A 24,956-nucleotide genomic window follows, 5' to 3' on the forward strand; every position below is an offset into this window, starting at 1 on the left:
TGTGTGTGTAGTCAGCAGTCTGTGTATTAAGCAGTGTGTGTGTAGTCAGCAGTCTCTGTATTAAGCAGTGTGTGTGTGTAGTCAACAGTCTGTGTATTAAGCAGTGTGTGTGTGTAGTCAGCAGTCTGTGTATTAAGCAGTGTGTGTGTGTGTAGTCAGCAGTCTGTGTATTAAGCAGTGTGTGTGTGTGTAGTCAGCAGTCTGTGTATTAAGCAGTGTGTGTGTGTGTAGTCAGCAGTCTGTGTATTAAGCAGTGTGTGTGTGTGTGTGTGTGTGTGTAGTCAGCAGTCTGTGTATTAAGCAGTGTGTGTGTGTAGTCAGCAGTCTGTGTATTAAGCAGTGTGTGTGTGTGTAGTCAGCAGTCTGTGTATTAAGCAGTGTGTGTGTGTGTGTGTGTGTGTAGTCAGCAGTCTGTGTATTAAGCAGTGTGTGTGTGTGTAGTCAGCAGTCTGTGTATTAAGCAGTGTGTGTGTGTGTGTGTGTGTGTGTAGTCAGCAGTATGTGTATTAAGCAGTGTGCGTGTGTAGTCAGCAGTCTGTGTATTAAGCAGTGTGCGTGTGTAGTCAGCAGTCTGTGTATTAAGCAGTGTGTGTGTGTGTAGTCAGCAGTCTGTGTATTAAGCAGTGTGTGTGTGTGTGTAGTCAGCAGTCTGTGTATTAAGCAGTGTGTGTGTGTGTAGTCAGCAGTCTGTGTATTAAGCAGTGTGTGTGTGTAGTCAGCAGTATGTGTATTAAGCAGTGTGCGTGTGTAGTCAGCAGTCTGTGTATTAAGCAGTGTGTGTGTGTGTGTAGTCAGCAGTATGTGTATTAAGCAGTGTGCGTGTGTAGTCAGCAGTCTGTGTATTAAGCAGAGTGTGTGTGTGTGTGTGTGTGTGTGTAGTCAGCAGTCTGTGTATTAAGCAGTGTGTGTGTAGTCAGCAGCCTGTATAGTCAGCAGTCTGTGTGTGTGTGTGTGTAGTCAGCAGCCGGTGTAGTCAGCAGTCTGTGTGTGTATGTATTAAGCAGTATGTGTGTGTGTGTAGTCAGCAGTCTGTGTAGTTAGCAGTGTGTGTGTGTGTAGTCAGCAGTATGTGTATTAAGCAGTGTGCGTGTGTAGTCAGCAGTCTGTGTATTAAGCAGTGTGTGTGTGTGTGTGTGTGTGTAGTCAGCAGTCTGTGTATTAAGCAGTGTGTGTGTAGTCAGCAGCCTGTATAGTCAGCAGTCTGTGTGTGTGTGTGTAGTCAGCAGCCGGTGTAGTCAGCAGTCTGTGTAGTTAGCAGTGTGTGTGTGTATGTATTAAGCAGTATGTGTGTGTGTAGTCAGCAGTCTGTGTATTAAGCAGTCAGTGTGCGTTCATTGTGTCTAAATATTTATCTCGTTTGTATAATTAGCAATGTTATTTTCGCATAAATGTTACATACATATAGATACAGATCTAATATTACAATAAGGGCCGCAGAGTCAGTCCTCCCTCTGATTTAGGAATACAGGACGGATGGTTTCAGCCATCCTAGTGTTTTATTTGCATGCAGAGCTAAAGAACGCTTTGCCAAGCTTGAGACCTGCAGCGCCCCGTACCGACGCGTGTTGATGACGTAAGAAGGGCGGAGTTAGACAATTTCAAATTTACATTTCCCGCCGTGCTCTGCTATCCGGTAAGTTACGGTATATTCCCAGTGCGGGACCCGGCTTTCACTCGGTATTTACAGTGATCCCCCCCCCGGGCTCTGTAACCGGGCGGTATATAGGGACTGCCGGTACGGTCTGTACAAACCCTGTGACTGGGGCCAAAACAGACACTCAGCTGCTATAGTACTACAACTCCCATGGTGCTTTGCCAAATACAATACAATGGCTGCTGTAGCCCTATAGCGGGTTTATATATAGGAGGCTGCGAGTACTGACCGCCCTATACAGAGATAGAGCTGGTAGCAGGGATTCCGCTCACACGGCAATATCATCTGTTTAATGCAATGCTTTATCGGGGGGTTGGATTCATCTTTGGCCATTGTATTCGCCTTCAGGTTTTATGAGAGAGAGAGAGAGAGAGAGAGAGACTTGGCATAAAATATTATCGCTTTTGTAAAGATGCCTGAATCTGAATCTTAGCAAAAAAAAAAGAAAAGGTATAAGTGTTTTAATGATGGTACACTGTTATATGATTGATTAATAAGATGGTCAGAGTTTCAAAATAAAGCATTAGTGATAGTACGTATCTCCCTATCCAGTCAGCTGTGTTTACATACAAGTTATACGATACCGCAAATGATAATGTCATCTGCTAGTACACCCTAAATTTGTATATAAAGAATAAATAATGGTTCCTAAGCAAACTTGGTCAAGTGATAACCGCGATGGTAAGAGCTCCAGAAATTATATTTCTTTTTAAAAAAAGTTGTGATAAATGTAATAGATGGCTAAAAGCCATGCATGTATCAATAAAGCATTAGACATGGGGCTTCTTTTCATCCCGGGCCATGCATTAACAACTTTATGTACGGCATATTAGTCCACCCCTAGTTTGGGAGATTTTTTTTTTTTTTTTAATTAAATTACTTGTACATCCGTATATACAATATATTTTATTATAATAGTAGTGACCAAAATTGTGGAAACCTTTTTTCAGAAACCTTTTTTTCTGAGGTTTAGTGACTCATAACCTGTCTGTTTTTTGTTTTTTTAAATATGTATACCTAATGCTATAGTGTAGGCATAGGCAACCTTCGGCACTCCAGATGTTTTGGACTACACCTCCCATGATGCTTTGCCAGCATTATGGGGGATGTAGTTCTCAACATCTGGATTGCCGAACGTTGCCTAAAAATAAAAATATATTTACATTTTCTCCGAGCAGCAGCAGTCTCCTCTGTGAAGCTCTGCTTCTTTGGCTGAGATCCTCAATGTTGATTATCTATGCAAATCCATTGCTTTAGGAAAGCATTGGGAGGCTAGTCCACATGCCTGGCAAAACGCTACCCACCTGACTGAAATAGCAGAGTTGTATTCTTTTACCAAAGTTCCTTTAGTGGCTGTCATTTTGACACTCACTACTGAATGAGTCCTGTTATTAGCTCTGATACATGGCAATAGGATCTGACTCATACTAACATCTTATTGGTTCCATGCTCTGTCATAACAATACCTGATTGAACCTTAAAACGATCTGTGTTCTTTGTTCTGGCTGCTTAGCTATAACTTTTGATAGAATAAAGATTATTCAACACATTTGTTGCATTACATTCTACATGGAATTATTATTCTAGTATTGTGTTTTTTGTACCAACTCCACAGCTCTGTTTGCAATAAACTGCCCTGTGCTTCCAGAGCTCTGTCAGACCTATTATGCACAGAGCATATATCTCTGACTGGTATGAAGATGCAAACTCTTCTGTTTCTCAAAACATTGAGGGTGATTAGAAATATCACACCAACATGGATAACAATGTGGGGTGAGAATTTGAAATAGTCACCTAACACTTAGTTTTTATTGGCATTTTGTGAAACTAGGAGAATAAGGTATAACTGTTTTGCTGTCATTATGCCAAGAATTTGTTGCACTTGTTTTAAATATATTTGAATTGGTTATTAATATCATTCTATTCAAAATATTTGTTTTAAATGTGTATTTAGGAGTTTGGTGTGTTTTCTAGCCGGTGGATCAATCAATGTTGCTGCATCGTTGGAGAGTAGATGCGAACTGGAAATGGAGGCACAAGAAGGTAGGCAACAAAGAAGAACACTAGGAAGACAAGACCTTGGCGTTGAGCACCTAAAAGAGGCCATTACGTACTTTAAAAGTGGTATGTCTATGTAACCCATAATGTGATTTTGGATCTATATCTCTCAGAAGTGATCTATTCATAAGTATTATTTTTAGTTGACAGGATTATCTCCTCGAAGGACAGCACACTCTGTAAGCACCTTTCTGCAGTAGAAGTTGTTGGCCCGCAGAATGGAATTTCACCAGATGGCATCGAAATTTTGCTTGATATTGCTCTAAGTGGCAAGCTTGGTAAAAATGATTTAGTAAATTATGTTTGCTTGAGTAATAATATCTTGTGAAAAGTTTCCTAACTATGGGGATAGGTCTGTGTTTTTTTTCTTATTATTTCCCCCCCATTGGGAAATAGGAAGAGTTGTGACCACTACATACTATTGTGGTTGGTATGGTGCTATTGGGATGCTGACACTGTCCCTGGTTTTAGTAAAACAGTTTTCAAGTGGTTTGACCAAACCAAAGTGGCTGCAAAGCATCCATGGCCCAGCTTCCTGCTTGCCTATTTGTTGGTTGGTCCTGTTTGTGTCACTTAAATTTGAATTCAATTGATATAATTTAAATATTTAATTATTTTCCCCAACCGGCAACCTGTGGTCCACTGCATTAGTGGCTCCCAGCTAAGTCTTCAAAGCACACAAACATTGCAAGAGTTAGGCATTTGCCAGTTCTGGTTCACTGTGGATACAGACAAGACCTGGACCATTATTTTCCTTGGTGACTGGAAACTCCTGCACTAGTTTAATGTACTTTTTATTCTGTAAAATTTCCAAAATTATGATTTACTGTGTACTATCGTGCTTGTTCAGCAAAGATTGCTTAAACAATTGTAAATGTTTTTATTTATTTTTATAAATATAAATAACACATTTTTTGAGACTTTTTGTCACTATAAGCTTGGGAAATGGGGGACATCATTCTAAAAAGAATTTCCGATATTCCTTGTTTGCACGCTATAAAGATCATTTTATTAACTTTCTACAGCTGAGGCAGTCAATACACGACTGCTGAAGAGTCTGCTTCCTGCTAGTGAAGTCTTACCAAGTAGTATTGTTAAGGGTGTATCCCTGCTGTGTGTTGGGAAATGTACATCCAATATTCAGGTAAACTTTAACATGATTCTGAGTTATTTATCCTTTATTCTGTTAAGACTTAAGTATTATTCATATGGGATTTATGTGCTTGTGTGTGGTCTATTTTTTTTTTAATTCTAGTTAATTCTTTAATTCAATGATTAAAAAAAAATGTCCTCAATCGGCCAATATTTAGTAATGTTCCTAATTTCTGACAATAGGGATAATGGGAGGTACTTTTAAAATATGTTTGTTAAAGGGTCAGTCTGGGCATCATAACTACTACAACAATTGGTTTTATTAGACTGCAAACAGTTTTCAAGCAATTTGACCAGATCCTGTGTTCCCAAAGGCACCAACAGCCTGGACTTATGAATTGATATACATTTCACTTCAATCCATATTTTAAAGCCATTCATTTGCTGGGTACCTCAGCTGACCTGCTTGGCCAGTGAATGGCTGTGAAATATGGATGAAATTCCTGATGTGGAATTGTAACATTCAAATTAGCAGTATGACAAGTAGGGGGGTACCCCCAATTCTGGTCAAACGATTGAACCAGAGGACGGACCTCTACATTGGCATTTGACTGGTTATGAAGCTTAGACTGCCCCTACGTTTACAATTTCCCTAGCATCTATGTTGATTTTAATGTATAAACATCTGTAGCAATCATTTATTGTGTTGATCATCCGTAAAGACAATTTTATTTTGTGGATGATTCTACAAATGTCTACTTATAGAAATTTCCCTTGTGGTGTTTAGGTACATGTGTATATTTCCATTATAATCTTGATATGCGTCTTGTTATAGGTCTTGTTCATTCGTTGGCTTATTACAGTGTTTGATCTTATTCCATGTAAGGATGTGCTTTCTTCCCTCTACAACTTTTTCTTTTTCTTTCTACAAGACGACAAGTTGGTAAGTTCTTTTCTTAATAGTTTATCTTGCAACTGATCACACAGTCATGTAACAGTTCAATGGGTATTTGTTTATATTTTGTATTAAACTTAGTCCAGACCCATGTCTTGGAATCTTTAGTATGCAGTAATTTTAAGTTTTAGGACATTTGCAAAACTCTTGAAAATGAGGCTAATCTCATTTATTCCTGGTAAAACAAGTTAAAATTAAGCTAATCTCTTTGACTGTCCAAAAGATTAAACTGTTATATGGCAATAAAGGGTTTTCCATGATCCAATAAACGCTTCTCATAGAAAAGAGTTTGATTGGACTGTTGTACCGAATTAGGGCGCACGCGCGCACTGTGAGCCGGGAGGTAGTGAGGTGTTCTTTGCTTAATTTGGGCACAGAGTGAGGGAAGGACAAGGATTCTCCTTGCAGGTGTATTCCTATTACCATGACCACTTCTAAAAGCAGAAGCTGTCATGGTCGTTTGAGTAACCCTTTCAATTTGATATATATCATTTTAATAAGCATATAAATTGGAAGCAAATAAGCTTAACAATTCTGGAGTTGTAGTGACTTCACTGACACTGTACCCTTTTGTAACTTTTTTACAGACACTTATTTCTATTTTTTTTTTTAATCCTAGTGTCCCTTTCTCTGTCACCTGTTGTATCTTCTCACTAGAAAGGATCATGGTAAGTATGTTTAGATGTTTGTTTTATTCTGCTTCTGGGTTGTTTGGTCAGACTACCTTCTGTCTTTGCTTAACAGTTTATGTGCTGGAGTTTCAGTGTTTTGTTAGCATAATGTACTTTTGATAAAGGGAACTTAAGCAAATAGTTTGCATATGTTTCTTGAAATTATTGTATTGCAATACATTTTATTCAATTTTATCAAATAAGAAGTGTTGTATAAAATGTTTTATTTTGCTGCAGATTTTTTTTACAGAGCAATAAGCATCTAAAAAACAAAACCCTTTTTTGATACAGTTTTCTAGGAAAGTCATTGCTTTTACTACAAGGTCTTTAATTGTCATGAAAAGCCAAAGTGGTATTTTCACAGGGGATACAAGATGAAATGCTTTAATTGGGAACTTAAACATGAATGAGTTATATTTGCTTCCTTTTCAATACATATCACTAGTTGTGTGAAGTAAATTCTTGTTTAGTAGACAATCTGATATATGAACCAGGAGAATAGAGATTGCTTCTTTCCACTGTGACGTCTTTTAATCTGATGCAGAGTGTTGGGTCCTCACTAGGTGGCGACACCAGAAATGAGAATTACTTGTGCAACCCCGTGGTGTTTTCTTCCCAGGGGAAAAAACACACCTTTTTTTATCGTCAATCCCATGTTTTTGCAACATTTTAATATAAATATGATATTTTTGCAGTCTGGATACAACACTGACTGCAAAAGTATTCAATGTAATGTATTCATCAATGTTAAGTTATTTACTGGATTTAAAAATGTAGATTTGTACACTGGCCGAACTTAATCTGAATCCAACTGAACATCTTTATCTGGCTGAATATTGCCTTGCCATATGTAAAAAATTGACTGTATATGTATGTATTGTGAAGAATTGGTTGCTAATCTGCCTTTGTCTTACCAGTACGACCTTTCAGAGTCCGGAAACTTTTGGACCTGCAGAGCAAGAAGGTTGGTTTGAGCACCTTGTAAAACATTCTAGATAGTTAACATCATTTGATGTTTCCATGTTTAGCCTAATTATCCCCTGCGCCCTGAACTCGATTGCATAGTGATGTGTATTTTCTGTCTTTCTTTTAAGGGAGCATACCCACCTCTTCTTGGTCTCCTGTCCATATACAAAATATTTTGCCCAGAAATGGTTTCATTCAGTATGCCAAGTAGATTTAAGGTATGTGCATATGTGATTAAGTGAAGAAATTGCAAAATGAAGACATGGTGTCAGAGAAGGTTTTCAAAAGTATGAATGAGTCCACTGTCCCCATGGGGATAATTTAAGAATATTTCTGTGGTTGGAGACAGATGTTTGTAAGCTTTAAAGTGAACCTGCTGTCCATCAGATTGCTAACATATGTATGAATTGTTTTTTTGGTAATAAATGTGGCCAAGCACCACGACGGCCCACTTGGGGCATTTAATTATACAGTTCAGGTAAGGAGATGGAAATCACTCCTTAAACTGGATTGCATTTGACAACCTCCTGAAAAATGGGGCTTCTGACCAAACTTTAACAAATGATGCCCGCTAGTTCTGTAATGCAGGGAGGCCATTATTTCATATCTACTCCTGGTACACACAGGATACACTGTGGGGAGAAGGGATCTTCAACCTGTTCCAGCCCACCCTCAACTAGACACAATGGCGGCCTTATTCTTTCTTACACCCAAAATATAGGAAAACAGACAGGAGAGAATATTTATATATCAATGCATATCTGTTCACTTGTGAATGCATATACGATCTCCAATTTTTGGTGACATAAACACAGAGCTGCAAGCTTAATAAACATGGAGCATTAGTATCCATATCATTGCATGCTCATTGAGCCTATCATTTTAATATTCTTGCTTAGCCATTTTAGGAAAAGTGTGTAGTGCTTGGTGAATATTTTTGGATATTTTATTTTTCTTGTTTCATACACAAAATAGAGTAATATTGGAGGTACACTAGCATGGCTATTCACTACCGTGAGAATGCAATGTGAATTTCAAATGTATGGCCACAATAACTGAACCGAGTTACCAAATTATCCCAATTTAGCTGTTTTTAAGGTTTATTTTGACATCTGACTTCAGTAAAGATAACTGTAAATATTCTGTTTAGGTAACTAATGTTGTAATTTGTGGTGTTCTAAGGATTTTTTTTTTTTCTTTTTCTTTCTTTTTTTTTTTTTGTAATGCTGTTTTGCCTTCACAGAATTGTTTCAAGGGCAATCATTACCTGTGGACTTCAGAAATGAGGGCAGTGATCAAGAGGAATGCAGGAGATCCCACTGTGGATAACAAACTGAATCTAGGTGACAGGCGCCCAACAACAAATTCACGAAAAAGGGTGATTATTGTATTTCTACGTTAACACTGCCCAGCAAATTGTGTTCCCGTTGGTTATTGTTTTGGCAGGACTTTCTATAACTGATTTTCCATTCTATATGTGAATGGAATCTGATTAATTTATGACTGACAGTCTTCTTTTTCATGTGTTCTAAAACACAAAACAGTGTTTTTGCTGAAGTGTGACTTGTTGTAAAGTTGATGTAGGGTTCAAATTTTAAGCCAATATAAACAAAATCTAAACATATATAATAGCCGATATGACTATATTGGCCTAAAATTAATTTTGCGCTCCCAACAATTCACATGTTTATAGATTAACCTTAAATTTGTCTTTACATTTAGAAGAAGAAAAAAGTGATGTAGGTTGCTTTCATCATCTTTCAATCTGCTTTAAAATATAGATTGAGGACGCGTCGGCGTCCAAATACAAACTAGCAACCTCCCCATCCCCACTTACCCCACTATTAAGAAACAGGGCCTTCCCCCCCGGAATGGTGGCTAGAGAATTCGCAAACCTGGAAAAGGCAGGTTTACAGAGAGTTTGCCACATGTTTGAGAGAGATGGCATAGTTACATTCGAACAACTAAAACAGGCGTCCCACCTCACCCCCAGGGAATTTTTTAGGTTCCTACAACTTAAAGATTATGTACAACGCCCACACGTACAAAGAGCAGGGAAAGCCCCGTCTACATTCTATGAGAAAATGTGTCTAAACGAAACCACGCCAGCAGGACTTATCACTACAGTGTACGCACACATTTGCTCAGAAACAGAAGAATGGGGTACACTAACATACAGACACATGGAAGAGGGAGCTAGGGGAGAGGTCCTGGAGGGAGTGGAGTGGAGTGGAGTGGAGAGAAATATGGGAGGCGAATAATGCAGTGTCCATATGTGTATCCCTCCAGGAGCAATCCTATAAAACTATGTTTCAGTGGTATGCCACCCAGGTCAAACTATTCCACATGCACCAAACTCCGTCCGACGACTGCTGGAGGGGATGTGGCCACAGAGGCACATAACTCCACATGTGGTGGGAGTGCCCACGGGTACAAACCTACTGGTCGAAAATTTTTGACTTCCTTAAAAAGATATTCCACAGGGCACCCGAGCTAAACCCCTGGACATATCTCTTGAATAGATCCCTAGACGACTGGACCAACAGGGAACAAAAATTAATACACAAAGTAACATTGGCAGCACGTAGAACCCTCGCACAGTCGTGGCTAAAAGTGGACTTACCTCCCATACGGAAGGTGATCTCCAACCTGAAAGAAGTATACTTAATGGACAATTTGACAGCCAGGGTGAGAGGCTCCATGTCTAGATTTGAAAAAATATGGGAACCATGGACAAGTAGCGAACTTATCCATGACACAAATTAGCCTCTGCCCCCTCCACGCCTCCCCCCCCCCCCCTTTTCTTTCCCTTAGGGCAGAGATCTCAACTTAAAGGGGACACCTCAACAGACAGGAATGGAAAGGGAGACATTGGACGCCCCCGTGCTTCGCGGACCTGACGCATCCCCCCCCCCCCCTCCTTTTATTTCTCTATTCCTCTTCTTCCCCCTCCCCCCTCTTTGCTTCATCTTCTTTCATGCTCTACCTCTTTTTTTCTTCTTTACTTCATCTCTTTCCAATATCGGAAAGAGGGTTGGGCCCCAAATCCCTACGCACCACCGACACAACAACTCCTGGCCGGACCAGGACACAACCCCCGACCGGTTTGTCGTTCGATGCAATACTGCTGGTTTGAAACTCAAGTTATGTGAAAAATTCAAAAAGTGAAATCTCCTTGTTATATGACATGCATGATAATGTTGGCTGACGAAGGAATACCTGTGATATATCAGGAAAACTGTAAATACTAATGTCATATATTCAATATACAACAAATATTGTATGCTACTGATGTAACAAGACTTTTGCACAAAAATAAAGTATTTGAAAAAAAATAAAATATATAGATTGAAAAGGTAATATCCGAAAAATTAAACAAAATGGTAGGTGGAGCGCCTTACGTGTCCTTCGAGTTTTATGTACTGTATATACTCGAGTATAAGCCGACCCGAATATAAGCCGAGGCCCCTAATTTTACCCCAAAAAACTGGGAAAACTTATTGACTCGAGTATAAGACTAGGGTGGGAAATGCAGCAGCTACTGGTAAATTTCTAAATAAAATTAGATCCTAAAAAAAATATATTAATTGAATATTTATTTGCAGTGTGTGTATAATGAGTGCAGCATGTGTGTATGAGTAGTGTGTGTATGAATGCAGTGTGTGTGTGTGTGTATGAGTGCAGTGTGTGTATGAGTGCAGTGTGTGTATGAGTGCAGTGTGTGTATGAGTGCAGTGTGTGTATGAGTGCAGTGTGTGTATGAGTGCAGTGTGTATGAATAGTGTGTGTGTATGTGTGCAGTGTGTGTATGTGTGCAGTGTGCATGAATGCAGTGTGTGTATGAATACAGTGTGTGTGTGTGTATGAATACAGTGTGTGTGTGTGTATGTGTGCAGTGTGTGTGTGTATGAGTGCAGTGTGTGTGTATGAATGCAGGGTGTGTGTGTGATGCAGAGCCTTGGTGGGGGGTGGGCAATTTTATTATTATTTTTTTAATTATGTTAATATTTTTTTATTATTATTATTTCTTCTTCTTCTTTTTTTATTTAATTTCATTATTTTATTATTTTTAAAATTTTATTATTATATTTTTTCGTCCCCCCTCCCTGCTTGATACATGGCAGGGAGGGGGGCTCTCCTTCCCTGGTGGTCCAGCATTGGCAGTTCAGTGGGGGGCTGTGGGGGCTGCAGAGAGTTTACTTACCTCTCCTGCAGCTCCTGTCAGCTCTCTCCTCCTCTGCGCCGTCCGTTCAGCTCTTCTGCCAGCTCACAGTGAAAGTCTCGCGAGAGCCACTGGGAGCTGACCGAGGTGCTGAACGGACGGCGCAGAGGAGGAGAGAGCTGACAGGAGCTGCAGGAGAGGTAAGTAAACTCTCTGACAGCCCCAGTCTGTATTATAGCAATGCAAATTGCCATAATACAGACTTGACTCGAGTATAAGCCGAGTTGGGGTTTTTCAGCACAAAAAATGTGCTGAAAAACTCGGCTTATACTCGAGTATATACGGTAACTACAAAAAGAGAAAAAGCAGTTATTTGGGTAGTGGGAAAATAAATAATTAGATGTACACTTACATTTTTTGGGAGCTTATCAGAAAAACCTATAGTAACTTGGCAAATACGGACTTTTGGTCTAAAAACGCTAGTCATTGGTTGCAGTCTCCACTTTTTCCATCTTGATGGCTTGGGCATTGGCAGATTTGTGCAGAGATGTACACCTTCTCCAAACATAAGTTAGATGTATCTTATTTCAAGATCTCCAGTTTTTGGTAGACCGGTTCTTTACACTCAGTGAGAAAACTGTGAATAGTCAGGAATTTTAGGTTGGAAACTTTGCATGAATCCGCTACGGATACAGCTCCACTATTTTAGTCTCAAATGTGCAATTTCTTAAGTTAATTTAGCGCAGTTGTTTGTCAAGCAGTGTATATGCCTCAAGCCACCTTTAAAGTGTGCCTTGATCGCGTTGACTTCTTTGCTACTTTGAATGTTTATTGGCATATAGATTGGTAACAGACAGGCCTTTTAATAACCCTGATGGACAGATCTCTAAACTGCCTTGGTAACATTATATGGTATAGGGTATGTAAAACTATCAATGCTATTCAAGTGTGAATTGTTTGGAATTTAAAGTGAATTTAAATTTTTAAGCCAAAAGAGCCAAAGTGGAAAAATTTGTCAAACATTTGGAAGAGGATAAGCTATAAAATCATGTAATTTAAGGCAATCTGCAGAACAAATCTTTAAATTTAGGTGTAGTACAAACATGTATAATTTTTTTCTTGTAGGGGAGGTTGCTTGTTTGCATTGATGTGGCATTATGCATAACACTGGTTCTACAGACAAAATAAAAGCATACATTGAGTAATAGTATACAATAGTGTGTGAAAATGTGTGGTGTTAAACGCACTCACAAGATCAAAAAAAAAAAAAAAAAATAGCATATCACCAACTCCAGGGTTCAATCCTTAGGAAACTCCAGAATTCCATAAAAGATTCTTGAATTAAAAAGAAAGTACAACTATAGTGCAGAACGTGAAGTTGAACAGATCCCTTTAACAAAATGTTACACTTGCAAAATAACGAAGATATATATCTCCACACAAAAGCTTACACTTCAATGGCCATTGGAGTGATACTTAAAAAAAAAACCTCCAGTTATTTAAATGTGCATAGGAATTTAGGATCATGTGCGGCATTTGTTAACAGAACCAGACTGTCTGGTTGATACCTGGGACTGCTGCACTAGAGACAGATAATCCAGGATCATACCACTTTTGTGGAGATAGGCTTTTATAGCTTCTTCTTTTTGGAATGGGAGTATTGTTATTTTGGTATTAGGACCATCCGTATTATACTACTGTAGGTCTATTGTATAATCCAATTGTTAATGCTATTCATGTTATGCCTAAATTTGGATCATTGATAGGTATGGTGATTACCTGTTTGGTAAATTTTGCTAATATGATATACTATTTGGGAATATATTCTGGTTTTGAGTAAACGTATGGTGTAATTGTAGTTTTGGATTTTCTAATAAAGATCATTTTGGTTTTTATGTAGTGTGCTCCTGTACTATATAACCTTGTACTTTTCCTGCGTTTATTACGACTAGAATGAGATAATTAGCCAGTGAAGTTCTAGCTTTGTTTCATACTGGCAGTTTTGGTATTTATAAACTTTTTTTGTTCCTCCCTCAGAAATGGAACCGTGATCTCTCGCCTTCAGTATGTAGCAATATGTGGAAGTCAGTTCCCGGCACTATTGACCATGTTATGTCTTCTAATGAGACGTTTCCATTAGAGAAACTGCAAACCTTTCCACAGCTACTGGAGAACATCCACCGGCTTGAGGTAATCCTAAGTTTTTTGCAGCTTGCTTTTTTTTTCTTATTTTTGGTAATGATATTGCCATTTGAGTATTAATAGTCTTTAAGCAACAGTTGGCATGTAAGTTTTTTTTTTTTACATTTTTTTTTCCAGCTCCCTGCTCGAATGGGTTCAGTGTTAAAAAGTCCCCTCTTGCTTCACTACGTCAACTGCATCAAAGATGACACGCCATTCTTACGATTAAACTACTGGCTGGCATTCACACTACATGAAGGTACAGAAGTGAGGAAGTATTGATCATTTGTTTTGTCTGGAAATCACATGATCAATAGTTCATTTCTGCAGTAAACAAAAACTTTCTTTCCATGATGTCATTGATAAAGACACCTGTCATAAAGAGAGTCCTTCTCTTTAAGAAGGTTATATGCATTCAAAGCTGTGGTACCCTTACCCTCTGTGAGTGTGATTTTATGCTTACAAGTATGTAATAGCTGGTGTTTTGTTTTTTTGAAGATCCCAGGCCACATATTTAAAATAGTGAGCTTAGTGGGGCTTGCATACTGGCTGCATACTGCACAGACTTGAGGCCTGCTATGCTGTAAAATGTTAATTTGTTTGCTAGTATACATTCAAGAATAAACGTTCTATGCATTTCTACAATAGTCAGCTGTATTTAGTTTGTAAGTATATGGTAGCATGGTAGGGTTTGCCTTGTTTCTCTAAGTCCTTATACATTTTGGGTGTTTTTCTGTTTGTTTTTTGCATTATTTATTTAATTCCCATGTGTTCATTGAGCTGAAATGAATAGAACTATATTTGTTCCGTCTAATGTGAGAATCAGTCCCACATAAGAGAAGAATGCCCTTGTTACAGTGTATGCTCTTTGTCCATAGAATGTGCTTGGTACACAGGAAAGCCCCATAATAAGGAAGATGTGGAAGATTTTCTAGAGACCGTTATTGACACTCAGCAATTTCTGCAGGTGAGTGTTTTCTTATTCCAACTTTGAGGCTATGATATTTCAGATGGGATGAACAGGAGTAACCTTATAATGTCCGTTTGGTGGTTGGTTGGCCAGGGTGCTATGGAATTTACTTTCACTTGCTGTATATAATGCAGACTTGAACACTTCCTTTTCAGGAGGGTCTATCAAGCAGCGAGGAATTCATTTATAAATCTCTTCCACACTGGAATGGTTGCCACCGTGCTCATATCCTTAAACTCATCAGCTGGATTCCAGTTAACTCATCCGCAGGTATACAGAAGGGGAAATATTCCTAGTTTTGTCTCTGTTTGCTTAATATCATTAAATTGTGCAGATAATACATTAAAGTGCAACAAATAAAATCTTCCAATACTAGGCTTGCCTCTCCCCTCCCCATTGGTATGAGCACTATTCATCTTCAGTGAGCCATTCCAAGCAGAGATTTTATTTTTATTTTGTTTTTTATCAACAAAGAAACATAGAAAGTGATGGCAGATAAGAACCATTTAGCCCATTCTAGTTTGCCCAATTTTCTAAATACTCTCATTAGTCCCTGGCCTTCTCTTATAGCTAGGAACGCCTTATGCCTATCCCACGCATGCTTAAACTCCCTTTACTGTGTTAACCTCTACCACTTCAGCTAGAAGGCTATTCCATGCATCCACTACGCTCTCAGAAAAGTAATACTTCCTGATATTATTTTTAAACCTTTGCTCCTCTAATTTAAGACTGTCATCTTGTTGTGGTAGTTTTTCTTCTTTTTTTAAATATAGTCTCCTCTTTTATTGTGTTGATTCCCTTTATGTATTTCAATATTTCTATCATTTCCCCCCTGTCTCGCCTTTCCTCCAAGCAATACATGTTAAGATCCTATAACCTTTCCTTGTAAGTTTTATTATGTAATCCATGAACTAGTTTTGTAGCCCTTCTCTGAACTCTCTCTAAAGTATCAATATCCTTCTGGAGATACGGTATCCAAGTGAGGTCTGGCCAGTGCTCTGTACAATGGCATGAGCACTTCCTTCTTTCTACTTCTAATACCTCTTACTATACAACCAAGCATTCTGCTAGCATTTCCTGCTGCTCTATTACATTTACATTACATTATTTTCCTTTCTTTACAGTCATTTTGTAAACAAAACTGCCTATTTAATGCTTAAAAACGACGAAGCCCAATATGTAAACATGCGTGAGGAAATTAAAATATTAGAAATATAGGTTTGAAGTCTCCCTTTAAGTTTTTATCTGTTCTCTATGTAAGCCTTACATTCTTTGTTTCATACAAAGCTATGTAAAGGCCTGTTTAAAGGTATTTATAATTTGTATGGATAGAGGAATCATTGTTTCCTCTAATGTAACACAGTATAGTTTGGATAAAATAGACACAAATCTTGTTATTTTGTCACAGCCTGTTTAAGCATAGGTAGGCACTTTGCTACTTTGACACAGCAGTGAGTTAACTTATACAACTTTTTAACGTTTGTTTTTAAATTAATTTATTTTCAGAGTCAGAAGCATTGCTTTATGAACCACTAGCTTTGCTATTTGCTACATCCTCCTTGTATTTCCAAGTAAGTCTGTTTGTTATCTGGTTTGCATTGCTACTCTGTGTGGGTAATAGTTTAAGATTTATATTTCAGTTACTATGTGCAGATTTCTATGTTTACCCTAATTATATGAATCGAACCCAATCCGGTTAGTTTCAATCATAAAACTCACATTAAATCTTAAATACAGCATGATATTGCTCCAATACCAGTGGTACTTTGGACTAAATTTAATTTGACATTTTCAGTCTGCAGCATATTGTTCTCGAGACAATAGACTGGTGATGTTTGACTGAAAAGTCATCTTGGCAAACATTTCAGATTTGACTGTCGAAAATGTGTAGGCACTCCAGCCTTTTATATTATATCCTGTTAATAGAGTATAAGATAAATTACTCCATCAGCATAACTCGGTGGATTAAGCTTTTCATGCATTCAAACCATGAATCCTGGTTTTCAAACATACACATCCATTCAGATTATGCCATTTCTTACTTCACAAATTTTTGTTTGGAAAACAAAACATACCGGTGGTACTTTTACCAAAACTGTGACTTAGGTGCACCTTTACTTTTGTAGGTTTTGCTAACGTTAATGATGTAGGGATCCATGGCCAAACTAAGCAGTTCTCTATAGAGAAAAGCAGATTGTTTCCCTGTTCCAATACTTTTTTTGTTAGCTTACTATTTAGTCTATTGAACATAAGGGATACTAGACAGTGTAAATAATCTATGTATCTCAACTTATCTCTGTATCTCCCCCACCCCTTTTATCTTTACCCCCTTTTTTTTATCACACCAGACTCTCTTATCTCTCTTTCTATTCCTCCCCCTTATCTCCCTCCCCCATTAACTTTCTCTCTCTTCTTCTCAATTCCCCTTATTTCTCTCTCTCTCTCTCTCTCTCTCTCTCTCTCGCATTTTTATCTCCCCCCCACTCTCTCTCTCTCTCTCGCATTTTTATCTCCCCCCCACTCTCTCTCTCTCTCTCGCATTTTTATCTCCCCCCCCACTCTCTCTCTCTCTCTCTCGCATTTTTATCTCCCCCCCCACTCTCTCTCCCCCTCTGAAAAACAAACAAGGTTTTATGTCCACAAAATAGTTTTGTGGCAGAACCATTCACCTGGTATTGCAATATTGTAATGTGTCTAATTTTGTATTTGTGGAATTAAAATTGTTTTATCTGCAGTGTGGCATACTTGAAAGTTTGAAGGGGTTGTTGCAAAATTGGCTCATCTGGCATTCAGTTTATGCAGAAAAAAGAAATACAGATCACACAAACAAGTAAGTAATTATTGCTATATTTGTGTCTTACTCCTCCTCTGAGAAAGAATACACTAAAACAAAAATGAAAATATTTGGTGGTAGGTGGATAATGGGTGGGGGTGGGGAGCAATAGGTTCATCTGAATCCCCTCTTAATCAGAGTGCAATGGCTTTTCACACCATATTCCGTCATACCAGAGGTGGAGCTGAGTGAGTAGCAGGGTTCATTCACACACTAGTTTTAGTTTGTTTTATATTTTAAATAAATGTGGGAATTTAGTGAACCTTCGTTCAATTAGAGGGGACCTGCTCCCTCCCTCTCCCCTTCCCCCGCCTTACTTACCACATACTCCTTCTTTCCGTCGGATGCATAGTAACAGTGCAACCCCTTGACCAGACTGTCTTGTGTGAATAGTATCCTTAGTTACCCAGTCCTCCTAATAACTTACATTTACTACTCTGCCCATGCCATTAAACACATGTCATCCATAACCTACCTTTATTTTTTTATACATTTCATCTTTCTATTTACTGACTTCTATGCACATAAATATGTTGTCATCATTATCTATGCTGGATTTAAAAAGGTAGAAATAAACATTACATTGCAAAGTTATTGAAAAGGCAAGGAGAACATCTTGCCTGACCTTCCTGTAATAGTTCAGAGGTTGATTTTACATCCCAACCCAGTCCTCCAGCACCCCCTACCAGTCCAGGATTTATGGATTATTCTGTTGTCTGAAGTGTTTTATTTTCACTGAAAGCACATGAGACACAGCTAAGTAATCCCTAAATCCTGGCCTGGTAGGGGGTACTTGAGGACTGGGTTGGTAACCACTGACATAGAGTAATCTTTTTTTTTTTTTTTTTTCTTCAAAATTGACCCAAACTGTCCCTGAAATTGAGGCTTTTGCTTCAGAATTTAATGAATAATCCTTGCTGTGCAGGGTAATCTGTGTAGACCTATGAAATTAACTAGGAATGTGTTTTCTGTAATGAACCCCATTGATGAGCAGTTTGTGGAGAATAAGATCTTGCAACAAAAAGCCCTCGTTGTGTAACCTCTTCTGTGCTCTTTCTCTCCAGAAACACCACCATGTCTGGCTTTCTGACCTCCGTCGAAGAACTGATACAGTTTACTGGACGTTTGGCCACTCTGGCCCTCCAAATGCAGAACAGCTCGCTCCTTCTACATTTTATTCTGGACTTCTATGAGATAGTAAGACTTCTCCAAGTTTAGGAGCTATATGCCCCAAAAGGCTTGGTTTCTCTAGAATATTAATGGCAAAATCATAATTAAATGCCTGATTTGTGACTGCTTATTGGGTTAAGATATTCAAGGTGCTTAATTATCACTTCTTAAGGAAGAAGTCCTATAAATCTGGTAGCCCCCTCCCCCCCCTCCCCTTTCTATTTTTTTTTTAAATCATGCCACACGTGTGACATTAACTTGGCAATCCATGTTTTTACTGAAACATTAGCTCAGTGACCCATTCTTCCGTCAAAATATTCTATATAACAAAATAAATTCAGAGACATTACAGAGAACAAATACAAATATAATGTGCCTCTGTTGTCTTTTGTGAATACACTCAATTGCTGTAGCACAGGGACCTAGTTTTGGTTTCCAACGCAGGGTTTAAGAACTACTGCTATAACATTTTATTAGAAGCTCAAATTAATACTTCAGCTGGTTCTCAATGCACAGTGTTTCCTTCCACACAGTGCAAAGAGAAAAAGGCTACTGCAGTATGAGTTCCAAAGAATGATGTCCAGCATGACTTTCAGTGTAGCTGTAAGTTACATTAACTGACATTATTTCAAGTTGCCATTGTAATGACAAAGCAAAATCAAACAGTAAAATGTGTATTTATTGACCAAAAGCCATATATAGCAATACTCCAATAGCTAAGAATCTACACTACAGGTCTAATAAACTCACACTGGTAGCTTGCAGACTGTGAAGTACTCATATGCCTGAACAATCGTACTCTGAAATGTCAAGCAGTTTATTGAAAGTACAGTTTGTAGTGCAGTATTTGTAGTACAGATTGGAAAAAAATAGTTTAGTTTCCAGGTATTTATAACCTGTTTTATTGAAGATCTATTGTCTCCCACATACAGGTCTGTGATATGTACGTGCGTTTTGAATTGCCCCTCGTTGTCCTTCCACCACCAGGGGTGTTCTACCCTGCTTTGCTGAGTACTGATTCTGTGAACCTTGACCAGCTTTGTTACATCATGTACAGGTATAGCAGATATTATATCATTGGAAATTATTAACCAAATCAACATACCTACTATTAATATTAAATATATTCGGTAGACAATTCATGCTGTTTTTGCTGTTCAGTACTAGTTTCAATACAATTGTGTGCTAATTGGCTTTGAATTTATTTGGGCTTTCACAGATACAGGAACAACTTGGTGACTGTGAAAGATAATGAGCTCAATAAAAGGGTAAGGGATTTCAGGTTTTGTAAATCAGTTTCTTTTATATCCTGTATACTGGACAGAGCTAAAACAAAATTTTCCCTTGCATACCCACATTTCAGGATAAGATCTATCTGAATATCAGCAATCGTACATTCCAGGAATATAACCAGTATTTAACAGCAATGGTAGGCTGCCTTTGGACATCCCAAGCCTTTCGCCAAGATACACATCCTCAAGGTATTCAGCTAGAACCCGATTTGCTTTACCATACTGGTGTTCAGTCCTTCAAGAAATCCTTCAACATAGTCTTCCACCCAGCACTCATTGGCTACTCTTCCAGCTTCTTGTGCCAGGTAAGGATTATTGTCGGTAACAGAACATTGCTAGGATTGTTTAGTCTCTGTGTCATGTTTTTGTCGTTAAGCAATTCCTAGGTAGTTATACTATGGTTTGTGTTTTTAAATTGTGTGATACAGGAGCCAACTTTGATAGTTGGATTACACATGGCGTGCCTAGAACCCTATTCCTCAGAATTAATATTCAATTAGCCTGCAAACAGATGTGTGCCAGAAATAGATTATATGGTGTTTCATTAATTTGTATGTGTTACTGAACACAAGCTCTTCAATTAATACTCATGTGTAGGTACTAAACCATGAGATCAGAGTTAAATTCTTTAGAACCAATGTATAGTCAGCAGACCATCTTGCAGTGATAATGTTCTGATGATGATATACGGACAGAGAAACTTGGAGACAGAATATTGTTTTGTGTGTGTTGTTTTTTTAATATAATTCATGGCTCCTCTTTGGCCGTATGTATCGCCTCTGAGGGCTATAATCATATGCTTGTTCAGCAATTCCACCAAGAATGAGAGCATCCTGATTGATTTAGCATCTTCATGGTCTCAGCACTACTGTTTTTTCAGGAGCCGCAGAAACTTTAGAGGTACACTTTAATCACCCAGACCACTTTATCTAAATGAAATCGTCTGAGTGCAGTGGTCCTGTCCTTTTAAACTCTACAATGTAAAACATTGCAGTTTTTTAGAAACTGCAATGTTAACATTGCCGGGTTAAATCCATCTATATGGTTGCCATACTGCTGTTTCTGCTGCACTGACAGAATAAAACTGTCACGTTTTGTGAAAGCTCATAGGAAAGCATTGAATGCAAAGATATGTTGAAGCTTGAGTGCGTCCACCATGCATGCCCATTCCCAATGCTCCTCTATAAGGAACTTTAGATTGGACCATTGAGGAGGAGGAGGGCATACCTCCTCGAAGACGTTGACGGAGGTGGAGAGGTGAGCACTGTCGAAGTGGAGTCTCTGCGCTGGAAAAAGTAAACAGGGATCCCATGGGCATTATAGCATATAGCACATTGTCTGTATAACAAATGTAAAAGTGAGGTGTCACTTCCTGCCTAGAATGTTCTTTTTTTAAATTATAGGCTATAATAACCACACACATTTTTATAACTCACAGACCTGTAGAATAATGCAATTTTCTTTTTTTGGTTTTACAGAGCTATCCAGAACACAGAATGTTTCAACTCGGTCTCATAAAGGTAACTACTCCAACATGTTGTGTGTTAACAGTTTGCATGGTTAATATATTTAAAGGTAACATATATCTGAAAATCGTCCTGAAAAGATAAGTTGTTTTCATATTATAGGTTCTCTTCTAGCAGTGTAATCACTGGCCATCCCCCTTTGGTTTGTAAAATTAAAATGTAACACATATAATGACAATTCAGAAGGCAATAAAAATCCACTTTTAAATGAGGAAAAGCAATCAACATTGCAGCACCACAATATATAAAATTGTGGAAAATCTAGCTCAGGGGGGAACCAGTTTGAATGCAGTTACCAGTATGGCACAATATGATACTGGGTATGAAAATAGTAATGGGGTATCGTGGACTTTTTAATCTTACTGTTTGTGTTTCTCTGCAGGGTAACAATTGGAATAAATATTTGGATTTTCTATACAGCGAAGGAATGAATGGCCTTAAACTTTTTATTGAGAGTAGTGTGAACCGTGTGTCCAGTAACACCAAGCAACAGGAACCTAATGATTCAACATCTGAGACTTGACAACTTCGAATCCTGTAAATAAATGTTCCATACGTTTCACAACCAGAATATGGAGTTACGCTCACAGTGACATTACTTTAGATCACTTCACACGCTGCATTAAACATCGAAGACGGCAATCATGTTTGTCAAGGAAGCTTCAGTTACTCATATAAGTTCCATCACTGCTTCAGCATATATAGATACAATTAGAACCCATTTACTGATTAGTTCGAAAGATATTTGAAAAACTCTCACATTAGCCTGGGTTTGACACTCTAGTTGTTATGACCAACATCTCCACTGATGCGTTGCCTACTCCGGTATTAGCCTTTTACGATTGAAAGTTAATACCTGGTGAGTGTGCAATGGACCCTGCATGCTAGTGGAGAGGTAACATTTAGGTCTGTGTAGTACTTGAAATTTTTAACCCTGTTCTAATGTGCCCATATTAATTTATAGTGCAAGGATATAAGAGGTATAATGGCTTATACCATATGTATGGTAAGTGGGTTCTGCCTGTGTAACTTTATTGATGACTGCTGTCCACCAGCACAAAACCTGCATACACACACTGATTTATAAGATATATGTGGGGTTAAAAGGAAGATAATCCCTGAATTTACATACCATATCTTGAAAAAAGGAAAAAACACAATATATAGACAGAAACTCTTAGAATTGTTATGCAAAACAATACAAATCTGCAATAAGCAGATAAGCATAACACTTTGATTTTTTTCTTTTCAGTCATTGTTGTATAGTATTTTATTTTCATTTGAAATAACCTTCGTTAAAGCAGTAAGTGCTGAAGAAGGCCTCATGTGTTGTATGTTGCCCAGATGGAATGCTACGCTGTAAAGGAATAGAAATTGCTCCCCTGTTAACTTAATTGACCTGGACAGTAAGAACACAATTTCTTTTTTGGAAATATGTATATTTGTATATCTAAACTTTTTTTTTTTCTTTAAATATATATGTATATAGCACAAAGGATAAGAATAAAGTAAAAATGTAATTTTTTTGTTCTAGCCATGTTTTTGTTCTAGCCATAGGATTGAGGCTCAGTATCCTCAAAGCTTAAACTTACTATGTTTGGTATTTAAAGTTTGTACTTTTATGTTGGATATTTGTATTTTAATTTTGTATTGCTGTTTAAGTCCAATTGCCAAAAAGTCATGTTGGGTGTCTTTTTTTTTTTTTTTTTTTTGTCTTTCAATATCTCCAACTGAAGGGGTCTGAAACAGTACCTGATGATCCAGTATCTCATTTATTCATGTAATGCCTTTGCCTAAAATGTTGCTCTCACATAACGTGCATCAACTCTGTGTCAACACTTTGTGATTTCTTCACCTGTTTGTCTGCTCAGCATACAGGTGATACTCGAAAAATTATAATATCGTGCAAAATGTAATTTATTTCAGTAATACAACGTAAAAGGGTAAACTAATATATGAGATAGACGCATTACATGAAAAGCAAGATAGTTCAAGCCATGATTTGTCATAAGTGCGATGATTATGGCTTGCAGCTCATGAAAACCCCAAATCCACAATCTCAGTAAATTAGAATATTACATGCAATCAATAAAACAAGGAATGTACATGGAACAATATCGGACCTCTGAAAAGTATAAGCATGCATATGGACTCAGTACTTGGTTTGGGCCCCTTTTGCAGCAATTACTGCCTCAATGCAGCGAGTCATGGAAGCTATCATCCTGTGGCATTGCTGTGGTGTTATGGAAGACCAGGATGCTTCAATAGCGGCCTTCAGCTCTTCTGCATTGTTCGGTCTCATGTCTCTCATCTTTCTTTTGGCAATGCCCCATAGAGTCTCTATGGAGTTCAGGTCAGGCGAGTTTGCTGGCCAATCAAGCACAGTAATCCCATGGTCATTGAACCAGGCTTTGGTGCTTTTGGCAGTGTGGGCAGGTGCCAAGTCCTGTTGGAAAATGAAGTCCCAAATCTCCTAGTAGATGGCTGTGTTGACCCTGGACCGACACCAGCAGATGACATGGCTCCTCAAATCAACACAGACTGTGGAAACTTCACACTGGACTTTAAGCATCTTGCAGTGTGTGCTCTCCATTCTTCCTCCAGATTCTGGGTCCTTGGTTTCCAAATGAGATGCAAAAGTTGCTCTCATCAGAAAAGAGCACTTTGTACCACTGAGCAACAGATCAGGTCTGTCTTTCTTTAGCCCAGGTAAGACGCTTCTGACGTTGTTTGTTGTTCAGGAGTGGCTTGACAAGAGGAATACGACATCTGAAGCCCATGGCCAGGATCCGTCTGTGTGTGGTGGCTCTTGATGCACTGACTCCAGCCTCAGTCCACTCCTTGTGAAAGTCCCCAACACATTTGAATGGCCTTTTTCTGACAATCCTCTCGAGGCTGCAGCCATCCCTGCTGCTTGTGCACCTTTTTCTTCCACACTTTTCCATTCCACATAACTTTCTATTAATGTGCTTTGATACAGCACTTTGGGAACATCCAACTTCCTTCGCAATTACTTTTTGAGGCTTTCCCTCTTTATGGATGGTGTCAATGATGGTTTTCTGCACAACTGTCAGTTCAGCAGTCTTCCCCATGATTGTGATTCCTACTGAACCAGACTGAGAGACCATTTAAAGGCTCAGAAACCCTCTGCAGGTGTTATGGCTTACTTAGCTGATTAGAGTGGGACACTGCACCTAGAATATTGCACCTTTCCACAATATTCTAATTTACTGAGATTGTGGATTTGGGGTTTTCATGAGCTGTAAGCCATAATCATTGCACTTATGACAAATCACGGCTTGAATTATCTTGCATTGCATGTAATGCGTCTATCTCCTATATTAGTTTCCCCTTTTACGTTGCACTACTGAAATAAATTAACTTTTGCACTATATTCTAATTTTCCGATTATCACCTTTATGATTG

At 38.4% G+C, this 24,956-nt stretch overlaps 1 protein-coding gene across 2 annotated transcripts; it reads left to right on the plus strand.

Moving 5' to 3' along the window:
* The first annotated feature begins 1,576 nt into the window (after positions 1–1,576).
* On the plus strand, positions 1,577–22,645 carry CENPI (centromere protein I). 2 transcript variants are annotated; one of them, XM_063432209.1, is made up of 21 exons: positions 1,577–1,633; positions 3,629–3,778; positions 3,856–3,990; positions 4,738–4,856; positions 5,640–5,747; positions 6,379–6,427; positions 7,348–7,394; positions 7,525–7,614; positions 8,640–8,774; positions 13,596–13,748; positions 13,878–13,998; positions 14,618–14,706; positions 14,865–14,979; positions 16,216–16,280; positions 17,445–17,539; positions 18,607–18,739; positions 19,645–19,769; positions 19,932–19,980; positions 20,076–20,309; positions 21,483–21,524; positions 21,913–22,645. In XM_063432209.1, the coding sequence occupies exons 2-21, from the start codon at positions 3,682–3,684 to the stop codon at positions 22,051–22,053; spliced, it is 2,142 nt and encodes a 713-aa protein (XP_063288279.1). In that variant the 5' UTR covers positions 1,577–1,633; positions 3,629–3,681; the 3' UTR covers positions 22,054–22,645. The 2 variants fall into 2 exon arrangements, with proteins under 2 accessions (XP_063288279.1, XP_063288278.1); XM_063432208.1 differs by having other exon boundaries at positions 1,581–1,633; positions 3,609–3,778.
* Positions 22,646–24,956: the final 2,311 nt, after the last annotated feature.

This window comes from Pelobates fuscus, chromosome 9 (assembly GCF_036172605.1).
Source record: "Pelobates fuscus isolate aPelFus1 chromosome 9, aPelFus1.pri, whole genome shotgun sequence".
Classification (NCBI taxonomy): Eukaryota; Metazoa; Chordata; class Amphibia; order Anura; family Pelobatidae; genus Pelobates; species Pelobates fuscus.

Bases quoted from the DNA above. Each gene is read 5' to 3' on its own strand.
- CENPI (XM_063432209.1), top strand. From the start codon at position 3,682: ATGGAGGCACAAGAAGGTAGGCAACAAAGAAGAACACTAGGAAGACAA. The intron at 7,615-8,639 runs GTATGTGCATAT...TTGCCTTCACAG, and splicing joins GTATGCCAAGTAGATTTAAG to AATTGTTTCAAGGGCAATCA. The intron at 14,980-16,215 runs GTATACAGAAGG...ATTTATTTTCAG, and splicing joins TCCAGTTAACTCATCCGCAG to AGTCAGAAGCATTGCTTTAT.